Raw genomic sequence first — 13,397 nt, forward strand, 5'->3', positions numbered from 1 at the left:
TATGCAATAATGTGAATTAAGTTTATTGCGCATCAAATTTTATAATAATTTTAGAGATTCGTACAAATATATATGTAAGTACGTGTATAAACTGATCTAAATTAATGAATTCTGTTAAGTTAATATCAATTTTAATTTAAAAATAGATATTTGTGCGTCGAAAAAACCAGTTGATAGTTCAGGATATTTGTATTCAAGAGTTCAGAAAAAATATATTGGGAATATTAAACTTTATAAAGATACTCTAATTTTTTACAATTTTAATCAAATCATAGTGCTGTATAGCATTCAAAATGGGGTATAAAACAAGTGCATACTGAATGACGTAATTTATGATTTAGTGCTCTTTTTGTCATTTTATTTGTCATTGTCAGCTGATTAATTAACTAAGATGATGACTAATGAAGAAACTGTTTTTTAATTAACTTCATCCACAAGGTCTAGAAACTATTAACTGAAAAGAATTTTCGTGTGTTTATGTGGAAATGTTAGCATAAAAAAGATCGATTTACGAATAATCGGAATAGAAAAATTTTTAGTGAAAAGTAGGCTTACTGCAGCGACATTTTGATTTTCCTGAAGGGAATTTTGCGTTGTTAAAGTTACCGTCATTATTTCAATTTCTACTTGTCCTCGCTAATAATTCATCCACCAAAAGGAAAAAGATCAATATTTTTTAGAGACTAATTCTAATAAAAATGCGTTGGTATGATGGTGGAATTGCAGAGGCTGTAGTTGCCTCAAAGTCCAAAGGAGCAATTTTCGTGGTTTACATTGAGGGTAAGTCTCAGGTTCTAGAGTGCAAAGTTGTAGAATTTTCTATGTCATATTTGTACCTCCTAAAGGCTAATTAATATTTGGGGCTTCTACTGTTGGACCTTGAATATGTGTGAGACCAATCTAATAAGGGGTGTTTGCCAAACAAAACAAAAACCTTCAATAAAACTCTAGTTTTTGCAGACTATTTTGTTGTGTTATAATGTTTTAATGAAGTGTTAGCATGAAAATGTTTCTGGCAGTTTTGGAACTGTGTTCATTTAGTTCAAATAAAGCAGGTACAAATATTTCCAGTTTCAATCAGTTTTTTAACATGGCATTACCTTGTATGTAATGTAAATAGCCTTTTTTTAAATTTGAATAAAGTAAAGTTTTGTAATCCAAAAGAGTGACTAAAGAGGTTTCATTATGCACCAAGACACATAATGAGCTTAATTACCATCATTTTATACAGCACTTATTCATTAGTTTTCTTGCAAAGTCCCTTGATGAATTATATCACATTTTTATATACAACGTAAACCTATGGTTAGAAATATCTTGATCAACTAGTGACCTTATAGCTTGATCAACATTGAGAAAAACCTGTTTTTAAATAAAATAATAATAGAATGGTGGAATTTAAAAAGAATATTTCAATATCTGAGATTATATTATCTGTTTTTTTGTATTTGTCTCTAGGAGAAATATCTGATCTGGGAAATCAGAGACCTATTTAATATTTAGCACCTCGAGTTTATAGGTTACATGTAGTTGGATTGAAATATACTTTTAGGAAAAGATGAAAAATCTCAATCAATATCCTCAATTATTGAATCTAATGAAGTGAGCTATAATTTAGGCAGCAATAATTTTGTTGCCATTAAGGTTGAAGCTGGGTCAGTCCCACATCAGCAATTTATTGAATTTTGTATCCTTTTATTCAATTTTTACTATATGTACAATTATTTTACTCTTTATATAGTCAATTATTTTACTCTTTATATAGTCAATTATTTTTATGCATTATCTCAGAAGAAGACTTAAAAAAAGCTACTTAAGTTGCTTGATTCATATGATTGTTTCCAATCAGTAAAACTCTATTTGACTCCTTATCTAAGTACACAGATAAGGATACCCCAGTGCCTTCATTATATTTCATTGGCAAAAATGGTTTGCCATTAAAAGTTATTACTGAAACCTCCAATGCTGCTACTTTGAACAAGGAGTTGCAGGATATATTAGTCATGGCTGGTATGAATCCATTGCAAGATCCCATTGAAAATTCAGGTCAGTAGATACCAGGGTTTGAAGTGAAACAACTTGACGGTACTACGTCTTAGCCTCTGTCTCTGCTGGTCTTATAAATGCCGAACGAACGGAACCTGAAAATGTTGTTTGTGAAAATGGGGTGTGCACCATCAAGAAGAGCCCTGAATCCAGCCAACCTTCAACCAGTTCCACCGAAGGTGAAGAAGGAGGTTTGAGTGCAGCCGAGAAACTAGAGAGAGCTAAGAAATTGCTGGAAGCTAAGAAACTTGCAAAGGAGAAAGAGGAAAAAGAGGTAATTGTGAATATGTTCTCCCCAATTAAGGTGAAGTTTTAATATACAGGGTTATTCACGCTATACGGCTCGGAATATTGTGGCCAAAATACGAGGTTTTCTAAAAATTTTTCTTTTGGGTTATATGGGGATCTATTATGGCTACTTTTTAAAATTATTTTCATATTATACAGGGTGTCCCAAAAGTGCTAAAAGTATCAAAGTTGTGTTTTTTTAAATGGAACCCCTTGTATATTGTTGCATTTTTGGATTCTCAGATCAAAATAAATGTGTGTTTTAATAAGGTTTACAATACCTAGCACTTACGGTTTTTGAAATAATTTAAATTTTGTAAAAATTTGGCCTAATTTTCATGTTTTAACCACTTAAGCAGTATTTAAGTTATGTAAGCGTAATTTACAGTGTAGTGTAATAATGGATCATACTTTATATCCCAATCATGAAAAACTTGCCAGCTTATACAGGGTGTGCAAAAATTAAAACTATTCAAATGAGGACTTTAAGTGGCTATAACTGGATTAATTTAAATGCAATGCCATATTTTTTAACTTACCAGGATATGTAGTTTTTAAATACCCATCGAATGGTACTAGGATGTTCATAGCTAAGTCTTCGCGTTTTTGCAGAATGCACTAAATAATGGCTCCTTGCGCCATTTGGCGTCTTTTAGTTCAAAGTTCCAATGTATCTAGTTGCCTATGATATTTCAAAATATCAGATAGTTAATTTAGTTTATTTTTTTGTTTAGTCTGCAAAGGTACTTTTTTTCTAGAGTGTGTAATGTACCCTCAGGCTACGCCTATGCCTATGCAATCCGTCCGATCATGTCCGTGATGACCATATGTTGGGAACCCATTTTCTTCCTGTAAGGGTTGCCCTGCATAAAGGAACTTTCACTCTTTTATCCTTATCAAGACAAAGGTCTAAATTCATCCATATTTGGTCAAAATCTTTACAGCTGCAATTCCCCGTAAATTCTCAATTTTTGCCTTTGTCTCAAGATACGGTTTAAGGATTTAAAAAGTTACCAACTGTGGATTGACCCTGTTAATGGGTACCGATCCCCTGATTGGGTATTTAAGTTACCCCGAATCCCATAAACTCTCTATTACTCTAAAAATCCTCTCTAATGTCAAGATCATTTTAGTTTTTATCGATTAAGGCGTGTGTGTTATAACGAGTGCAAATAGTCAAAATGAAGATTTATCCAAAAGAAGAGCGTATTGACATGATTTTTATTCTTGGAGAATGTCATAAGAATTGTTTATTGGCTTCTTCGTCGACATTTCGAACATCTGTAATAAATATTTTGTTTCCGTTTTATGTTATACTTGATATGTGATTTAGAACTTTGAACTAAAAGACGCCAAATGGCGCAAGGAGCCATTATTTAGTGCATTCTGCAAAAACGCGAAGACTTAGCTATGAACATCCTAGTACCATTCGATGGGTATTTAAAAACTACATATCCTGGTAAGTTAAAAAATATGGCATTGCATTTAAATTAATCCAGTTATAGCCACTTAAAGTCCTCATTTGAATAGTTTTAATTTTTGCACACCCTGTATAAGCTGGCAAGTTTTTCATGATTGGGATATAAAGTATGATCCATTATTACACTACACTGTAAATTACGCTTACATAACTTAAATACTGCTTAAGTGGTTAAAACATGAAAATTAGGCCAAATTTTTACAAAATTTAAATTATTTCAAAAACCGTAAGTGCTAGGTATTGTAAACCTTATTAAAACACACATTTATTTTGATCTGAGAATCCAAAAATGCAACAATATACAAGGGGTTCCATTTAAAAAAACACAACTTTGATACTTTTAGCACTTTTGGGACACCCTGTATAATATGAAAATAATTTTAAAAAGTAGCCATAATAGATCCCCATATAACCCAAAAGAAAAATTTTTAGAAAACCTCGTATTTTGGCCACAATATTCCGAGCCGTATAGCGTGAATAACCCTGTATATATATAATTTAAAAACACCTTACACACAGTCAAAAATAAGCCATTGATGGTTGAGTGTTTTAGAATGAGAAACTGAAGGAATTAGAGCGGCGAAAAACTGGGCAAGAAGTGCAAAAAATGAAGAAAATGCAAGAAGATCAGGAGCTGAAGCAAGCAGTTGAGGAGAGGGAAAAGGAAAAAAGACTGGAGCGTGAAGCTAGAGAGAGGGTTTTAACCCAAATTGCCCAAGACAAAGCTGAGAGGGCTACTAAATTCCAACCAGTAGCTTACTCTACTCCTACTGGTAGAGAAAACAATCAAGTAAGAATTGGAAATTGCAAAAATAAAAGCGAGCAAAATGTTATAAGAAAAAAGCGAGTTTATTTGATAAGTTTGTTTACACTTTGTCGCAATCCCATGCATAAATTTAATTTCTATATAATTTGCAAGTTTTTACACAGGTTTAATTATTTTGTTTTTTTTTTAGACCTCGGGTCCCTCAACAAGTAAACAGGCTTCCAATACTGCTAGACTGCAGTTCAAGATGCCCGATGGGACTTCAAAAACTGAAGACTTTCCCAGTAGTGATAAACTTATTTCTGTGGTTAATTACGTGAAGACGAATTTCAATTTGGCCTCTAATAAGTTCACTTTGTCTACTACATTTCCTAGGTATACGTTTTTCCAGAATTAAAAAAAAATCGCTTTCAGTTAAATCCGGTTATTATACCGGCTAAATGGGAAAAGTTCATTTTTTTGACTCAAGTAGTTTAAAAAAAGTAATTTAGAAAAATTACAGTTTCAGATTTGGTAGTCTTAATCGTCAAAAACTTAATTATCATTTAGTTAAATCTCTCAGTTAATCACAATCCAAGCGATAGTTATATGTGTAGGTTATTTTTGTCTCATTAGATACAAAAATCGAAAGATAACAATTCACGCATGTAGCGGTCTTAAAAACCAATTCCAATCTGTTTAATGAAACATTACAGGAGACAGTTTACTGAGAACGATCACTCTCGAACCCTCACCGAGCTGCAATTGACTCCAAATGCCGTAGTTTTGGTGTTGCCACTGACTCAAGGCGGCACAGTTTCGACTAATCAAGGCCCAGGAGGAATCGTGGGTTTCATTTGGGGACTACTGACACCGCTAATGGGAATTTTCAACTTCATTAAGGTATTTTTGGGAATTGGAAATGCGGGACAAGCCAACGGGAATAACCAACCCCCCACTAGTAGGGGTTACTCATCGGGAGGAAGTGGGTAAGTTCACATTTAAGCAATGGCGAGTTTAAATGATTGTAAGGAATTGAGAGTTTCGCATATTTAATTTCATCAAACATTCATGTCATCTCTCAAGTGTGGTGTGACATTAATCAGTCTATAAAACGGGTTGGCCGTCGTTTTGTACAACGATACTATTTTGACGTTGGCAGTTTATTCATATAGATTGTCATTTTATTGAATCGGGCAGTTTTTATCGTGGAATTTAATACAAGGTGTAACAAAAGTGCCTGACACAATGTTTGCAAGGTAAGAGATTAAGATTCTGTAATTGCTTTCTGACGTATTTCCAACAGCTTGAAATGGTACATTTTGTACTGTGAATTTTCCAATATTGATTACATCTTAAAGGCAAATCCAGTCACTTTTGTACACCGTGTATTAACCTTAAAAAATAAAAAAGTGAGTTGATAATTGTACCATTTTAAGCTACTACGGAGAGAAATTTCTAGAAAATTCTGCTTAAACTTATAGTAATAGATGACACGATCTATTTCTAATTCTTCAACGCATGTAGGTACGCTCAAGAAGGATAATTTTTTTAAGACTCCTTCTTTTCCAGGTCTAATTCTGTTATCCACGTTCGCAGCAAATACGACCTCGAAAATCGTCTTAAATCGGCAAATTCTCGACTGGTTCTAATTGACTTTTTCGCTACATGGTGTGGCCCCTGTCGCATGATCGCTCCGGAATTAGAACGGATGGCCAGAGAGTTCCCGAACGTGGTTTTCTTGAAGGTGGACGTGGACGAAAGCGGAGATATTTCCAGAGAGTATGGAATAACCGCCATGCCCACTTTCGTGTTTTTGAAGAATCGCAGAGAAGTGTCGCGAGTTCAGGGCGCTGATGGATCCCGTTTAAGATCCACCATTCAAAGATATAAATAATCTTGGAGCCAGTGATTCTCTGCATATTAACTTTCTTTAATTTGTAGGTTTTCAATAAAATTACTGTTTTTAGGTTTATTGTTTATTTTGATTAATTCAAACCATGTTTTTTATGTGTTTTCTTGAAATTGAAGCATTTTATGTAATTTCGTTAGTTTTTACTTAATGTACACGTATTGTTGCTCCGTATTCGGACAAATTAACAATATCTAATAAAGTTTTGTTTAAATTCTGTATATTGCTTTATTTTACTTCATTTCCTCGCCGGCGTAACAGTTTTGGAATAGTCCAGTTCTGAGACTGCCACAGTTGTGTATATGTAGCTTTGAACTATGTCTTGAGAGTGATGTTAAGTATTCGTGGGGGCAAAAACAGCGACTTAATTGAAGAATCTTGACATGATTTTTTTCTCTTAAATAAGGCATAAATCTTATACATTAAATACATCGAGGTAGTAACATGGATATTTTGCAAATTAAAATTCCCTATCCCTCGCCTCCCAAGAATCAGAAATTGGACATTCTCGGCTGGCATATACATAGCAATTGAAGTCTGATACTTAAAATACTCTTTCTCAATATCGTCTTAGCTTAAAGTGCATTACTTGAGCTTGATTCAATCTTGTTTACTCCATATGTTAATTACTTTGCCTGCTTTTCGTCTTCTCAAAGATTTTTTTTTCAGCAAACCTGACGCAAAACCACCCTCAGACTCCACAATGATAAGAAAACAAGGCAACATTCGAAGATTGACTGATATCAGGAAGGATGACGATGAAAACAACACGTGGAATGGCAATTCCACCCAACAAATGTAAAATCTGTAGCTGGGAAATATAACGTTTATTTCAAAATACTTTATAAATATATATAAAATAAATAATAGCAGATACAGTCAGGTTATGACAGATTTAAGTAATTTCAACATAGTATTTATTTAACATTTTAGAAGTAGTTTCTGGTGGGGAATTCAAAGGGAGCATATAGATCCAATCACCCCGTCTACATTTAATTAAATGTTTGTTTTTTGATTTCTTTAGATAAAGAATTTGGCAGTTTTAGAGCTGTTACTGTTATGTAATATTTCTTAGTCTTCGGTTATTTAAAGATTTTAATAAAACCGATTTCACATACGTAAAAAGTGGTCAATTTCATCCGAATCGCATATCCAGGGTGCACCTGTAAACAGAAATAACAATGTCCAGTAGGTTATGAAAAAGTTCCCGTTAACGCATATTTTTAACAGATATCATTAATTGATCTACTGACCATTAGTGATATGCTCATTCTTCCCGATCACTTATAATGCGTCGCATTTATACTGGTTGAAATCTTAAGATTTTAAACCTAAATAATATAAAATTTCATTAGTCAAATCAATGGCTATATACAGTGATAGAAAAATTCAAAATTAGCTCCTATGGAAGTTGAAGCTTGGGCCATCAAATATAGCCTTATTGCTTTGTAGAATTCAGTAAAGTTTCTGAAAGGAATTTTTATCGTTCCCTGTGTGTACACTAGGTCTTTGGAAAATATAAACCATACTGCTTTTATACTCCTTACAAATGTGTTTTTCCAAATGCAATGTAATGTGGAAAAAGTATTTAGAAGCTTTAAAGGGTTGAATCTCTCACCATGAAGCATCTAAAGGATAATGTAAAACGATCAATGTTGATTATTTACATTGTGCATCTCAGGCTACGCCTAATTACGTAAAATAAAGTTTTAAATACAAAATTGCTAAGCACATCAATCAAAGCATGTGTAAGAGCTATAATAAACTAAAATTCTAGTTTGTCTCTGGTAATTATGAAGTATTTATTATATTGGGTAGATGTTATTTAATTACATAAACAATAAATGAACTTTTGTGCAGTAAAAACTATTGAAGCTAAAATTTTTACAGGCACTGAAGCTTGTCAGAAAAACTTAATTATGTTAATATATGAGAAATCAAGTAAATTTGAAAAACATTTTTGTTGAATACTAAATTTTTGGAGGGAATCGGTTAAATATCTTGAAAAACTCTTTTATAGTCAAAAACGTCGGTTTTCGTGGAAAACTTTCTGCCCGAGTGCATCACACCCCTAGTTTTGAATAGATTAAACTTTAATTTTCTAGTCTTAAACTTGAAAAGAACACTGAAAACTTATTGATGTTTTGAACTGTTTTTTTTAGATTACATATTTATAAAAAAAAACTTTCAATCCAATCACAGTACACCTTTGGATTCAATTAGATTTGACCTTGACTTCTCTCGACTTCTTCATCAATTTTCAATATATCCTCTTTCTTTTGCTGCGCCACTGAAGACTTAAATTTGAAATTCAGACAAGTGATAAAGATGATCAAAAACTTTTTTCCCTTACCATAACAAACACTAGAGAGCTTTTGACTTGCTGTTTCAAATTCTTGACTTCGGAAATTGAGATATTAAAAAAGTCTTTGGTCTTCTAATCAACTACAGAAAATCTTGATCTTAATCTAAAATTGTTACATAATACATATAAGAAATTCGCATTTATTCGGTTTTGATATGTTTATTTTTTTAAAAAGCAGGATGACTTTTAAAAGGATTTTAATTAGCTAAGCAAAAATGTAGTTTTCGGGATTGAAGGTAGTAAAAAAATAATTGGTATTACAGTGCGTCGCTGAAAATCTTAACTTAATTGAAACAATAATAAAAACCTAAAATAAAATAATGTTATGAATGAAAATTTTGAGAGCAAAATCAAAAATAGAACGAAAAATTTGATTTTTGGGATTTTTCATTATATTATTAATCAAACTTTTATTTCAATGATTAGTAGTTTTCCTAACATCACCCAAGTCAATTTTACAAATTCCTACCTTCACGCCGCTAATAATGCAATTACTTTGAATTGAATTAACAGCCTCAAAACAGCCTTTAATTCTCGCTTTTGTCAATCAAACCAATCACCGTTAATCACAGTAATCGAAGCAAAATCACATATTTTTCCAGTTGCTCACGCAACTATATTTGACCTGTACTTATGTATAAAACGTCCTCAAAATCTTGCACTTTAATCCTTTGCTAAACTGTATCAGTTCGTTCTCTTTTATTAGATAAAGTTGAGAATTTCGTAAGTTTCCTGCCATTTGACGGAAATGGAAGGCAAAGCAGTACCTCGTTAATTATTTAGCTTTTTTCGACTTTTAGTAGTTTTTGGAAATATGAAAGTCCCAGTGTGGTTCACCAAAGAACTTTTTGAAGAGGCTTTGAGGAGATTCTTTAAAAATGGTGATTTGTACATTACCAGTTTGTCGACGCAGGATGCCATTCCTGCTGGGGAAAATTATACAAGTGATTTGTTTAGGACGACTATAAATTATAGGTGTGAGAAAAGGTGAGTACATTGCGAAAACTTTTGCTGTTTTTCGAAAAGAACTCCGCAAAAAAAATGCGTACCTCTCTGACCTCTAGAGAGTCTAAGGCGGTCCAATTTTTTAAAACATTAATTACACAAATGCTTTTAAAACCTTTCTACGCTACTGAATACCAGGTATCAGATATAATCAAAATCTCAACAAACATTTTGCAGCGCATCGATCTAAATTAATTCTTAATTTCAACAAGATGTCTCCTACTAACCCTCTGCTCTTCCAACAGATAAATTTCTATTTCTGGTACAAAAAGAAATCATAAAGTTGAAATCTAAATTATTTAATTATTAAAGAAAATCATCTCTGCCCTTGAAATTTGTCTGGACACTGTAATTTGCAAAGCTGATTAACCTGAAATTATGTCTGGAAGAAATTGAATTCGTTAATCGGATATTGAAAACTTCAGGAGCGTAGAAAGATGGAAGGTAAATATATCGTTTAAATTTGAAAATATTCCTCTAGATTCACGCCATTGAAATTTACCCACTTCATGAACGTGAAATTATGCCAAAAGACATCCCAACATTTGCAATTTCAGAGGATTAGAAGAAAAAACAATCAAATACTTGGAACATGAAAAAAAAACATTATTGTTTGAAATTTTGAAATGTTATAATATTGTTTTTGTAACCTGGCTATGCCTTTAGATTACATATTTGAGTATTCCAATTTTAACGAAGCTGAAACTTTGATGTGATAGATACTCACGATAGCAAAGAGAGTTTTTTTGACCTACCCTTTATGATCTCAAATATTTTCAACGGTTTTCAAACTAGTAAATTCGATTCTCAATTTTTCCTCATTTTCAACTTAATTTTCTCAGTTTCTGGCTATTTTCCAGCGGTCGCAATGAAGTGATCTCGGTAATTGTGAAGTGCGGAAACGAAGATGGAGGTGTTAAGCAAGACTTAGCTCAAGAGCTGCATTTGTTCGAAAAGGAGGCTGAAATGTTCGGGCGAACCTTCCCTGCAATGTATGATATTTTAGGTAAGTTTTAACGCCACCCCTAGAAACTCCCTAATCCCTCGATTCAGGGGAATACTACATTCTATCTTCAAAATGTCTCTACACCTCTTTGGAACCTCACAAAATAATCATCCTTGAAGACCTGACTACTTTCGGCTTCAATGTTCTGCCACGCCATATCGGCTTTGATTTGGAACATTGTTTCCTTGTAGTGGAAAAAATGGCTCAGATGCACGCAGCTTCAGTTATTATGTATGAAAATGTAAGTGAAAGCTTCTAAACTGTACTCCCTCCCTAGATAATTGAACTTCCCTTAGGATCCCTCTTTGGTGAAGCTCTATTGTGAGGGCCTCTATGGGGACAATCCTTTGACACGTGAATGGGTTGCAGCAGGCTACAGTGCCCTTATCGACGCCTGCTCCAGATGGCCTGGTAACATAGCTATAAAACATTGACGACAAAAATTCAGTTCTAAAATGGAATATTTGAAGGTTACGAGAAATATGGATATAAGCTTCAAGCCCTGGGGAATGAAGCTTTGGAGCGAGGTTTTAAAGCTCAAAAGCGCAAACTTGGTGGCTTCAACGTTTTGAATCATGGAGATTTGTGGGTTAACAATATGATGTTTGCCTACCATCCTAATGGGAAGATTAAAGATATGCGCTTTGTGAGTTTGCATAGATAGCTGATAAAATAGACTTAAAACGTGGATTGTATGCCAATAATTTATAAATCGCAGCCATAACAACAAAGTTTGATTTTATAAGTAGGTACTAAAGATCCAGTGGCGTAGACTGCGAAAAGATTACGTAGCTGCAATCTTAAAAAATGTTTGGATACAAATTTTTGAAAATTAATTTTTTTTTGCCGATATAAACTACATAGGGGCACCAATGAAATATACGACATTTAATGGGGTAACATTTGACCTATGACGACAGATTTTACTTCGACACGCTATAAATCAGCACTGTAGACCATTGAAAGATTATAGGACTGAAATTTGGAAAAGCACTTTTTGACCATAAATTTTGCAAATAGTGGTTTTTGACATCGTAAACTTAATACGCCCCGGAAATTTCCGATCTTTAATAACGTCACCTTTTAATTATACCAACAATGCCACGTTTCCATATTAGTTTTACTATTCAGTTGCGTACCCTATAGATTACAAAATTTCAAAACCTTAAAAACTGAAAATCTAGAGAAATAAGACCATAAAGATGTGTAGTGTCTAAATCCTAAATACTACTTGGCTCAAAATTATAGAAATATTTATTGCTTCCTTTGTCAATCCGCTACGCTACTGATATTTATTCGTTTTAGCAACCTCAGACTTGAACTGTAAAATCAAATTTCTCACTCAATTCAAAAACCACTCTTTGGCTACAAATTTTGGAAAAAATCTTTGCTGCATGTGTTTTTGGAGTTTGCTACTGATTTTTTTCCACTTTTACTTGTGCCAAAAGCCAGTGGCGTGGAACGCCGCGGAATTATAAGACTATATTTTATGACATCTATTTTTACGTTGCATTATATGTATATTATTTGTACATGTTTTATACACTTTTTTGTGCTTCCAATCCGAGTATGCCACTGAATCGTACTTTTTTTTAATCTAAACTAATAAATTTCACAGAAGTGTGTTTAGTGTCTACTGCCACTAAAATTAGTGGTGTAGCGCGCTAAGGATTATCAAATGATATTACAGATCGATTTCCAAATGAACATATTCACGAGTCCTGCAGTGGATCTTCACTACTTCATAGCAACCAGCACTAAGATTCAAGTGAAACTGGATCACATAGAGATAATTTTGGATCACTACTATGCCCAACTAATCGCGAATTTAGCAAAAATGCAATATTCCTTGGAAAGAGTGCCCTCAAGGGAACAATTCAAAACCGACTACAATTACAGGGCTTTCTATGGTTGGTTTTAGTGATTTCCAGGGGTTTTAATAATTCTTCAGGGTTGTTTTAGGGTTGATGGGGGCTGCTACTGTGCTTGCTTTTGTTAAGGCTGCTGAAGGGAGAACTGATGCCTCGTTCGAGAATATAATGAAGGATGACAGTAAGGAAGGGTTTAGGTACCATGCGTATAATAATGAGAGATACCGGAAGCACATGGAACATTTGCTGCCCTACTACGACAGCTTTGGGATATTGGATTAGGGTTACGGGGAAAGTTTCTCAGTAGAAAAAAATTTGAGTGGAATAAAATGAAGTTTTAGAGGCATTGTGAATTTATTGACAACAAAATCACACACTCCTATTCACAATTAATTAGGTTTCAAAACTATTCATAGTTCGTCACTGGATTTTAGCGCTTCTTTATGATTTTCTTCAGCTTAACAATGTCCTTTCATGTGGTTAAATTTAGAAGAGCAAATTATTATGGTTAAATTAGAAAACACTCGTTCAATTCTAGTCCTGTGAATATTTTCTTAAAAATTGACTGCGCCCCGAGAAAACACGGTTATTCTCAAATAGTACAGGAGTGGAATTTAAAAATCTCGAAGGTGAAATCTTAAAGGCATATGTATGTTCAAAAGAGAATAAACTAAACGAT

General features: G+C 33.4%; 2 protein-coding genes across 5 annotated transcripts; both read left to right on the plus strand.

Moving 5' to 3' along the window:
• The first annotated feature begins 373 nt into the window (after window positions 1-373).
• LOC136349755 (UBX domain-containing protein 4) lies at window positions 374-7,596 on the plus strand. 2 transcript variants are annotated; one of them, XM_066301487.1, is made up of 8 exons: window positions 374-780; window positions 1,553-1,687; window positions 1,885-2,046; window positions 2,100-2,320; window positions 4,368-4,604; window positions 4,771-4,955; window positions 5,276-5,548; window positions 7,141-7,596. In XM_066301487.1, exons 1-8 carry the CDS (start codon window positions 699-701, stop codon window positions 7,271-7,273), a joined length of 1,428 nt encoding a protein of 475 aa, XP_066157584.1. In that variant the 5' UTR covers window positions 374-698; the 3' UTR covers window positions 7,274-7,596. The 2 variants fall into 2 exon arrangements, with proteins under 2 accessions (XP_066157584.1, XP_066157580.1); XM_066301483.1 differs by lacking the exon at window positions 7,141-7,596 and adding an exon at window positions 6,132-6,690 and having other exon boundaries at window positions 375-780.
• A 1,901-nt stretch (window positions 7,597-9,497) lies between these two features.
• LOC136349765 (uncharacterized) lies at window positions 9,498-13,062 on the plus strand. Of its 3 annotated transcripts, none has more exons than XM_066301493.1 (8): window positions 9,498-9,559; window positions 9,637-9,823; window positions 10,702-10,847; window positions 10,895-11,088; window positions 11,144-11,258; window positions 11,318-11,493; window positions 12,538-12,757; window positions 12,810-13,062. In XM_066301493.1, the coding sequence occupies exons 2-8, from the start codon at window positions 9,651-9,653 to the stop codon at window positions 12,998-13,000; spliced, it is 1,215 nt and encodes a 404-aa protein (XP_066157590.1). In that variant the 5' UTR covers window positions 9,498-9,559; window positions 9,637-9,650; the 3' UTR covers window positions 13,001-13,062. The 3 variants fall into 3 exon arrangements, with proteins under 3 accessions (XP_066157590.1, XP_066157598.1, XP_066157594.1); XM_066301501.1 differs by having other exon boundaries at window positions 12,799-12,861; XM_066301497.1 differs by having other exon boundaries at window positions 9,513-9,559; window positions 9,640-9,823.
• The last annotated feature ends 335 nt before the right edge of the window (window positions 13,063-13,397 follow it).

This window comes from Euwallacea fornicatus, chromosome 2 (genome assembly GCF_040115645.1).
Source record: "Euwallacea fornicatus isolate EFF26 chromosome 2, ASM4011564v1, whole genome shotgun sequence".
Lineage (NCBI taxonomy): Eukaryota > Metazoa > Arthropoda > Insecta > Coleoptera > Curculionidae > Euwallacea > Euwallacea fornicatus.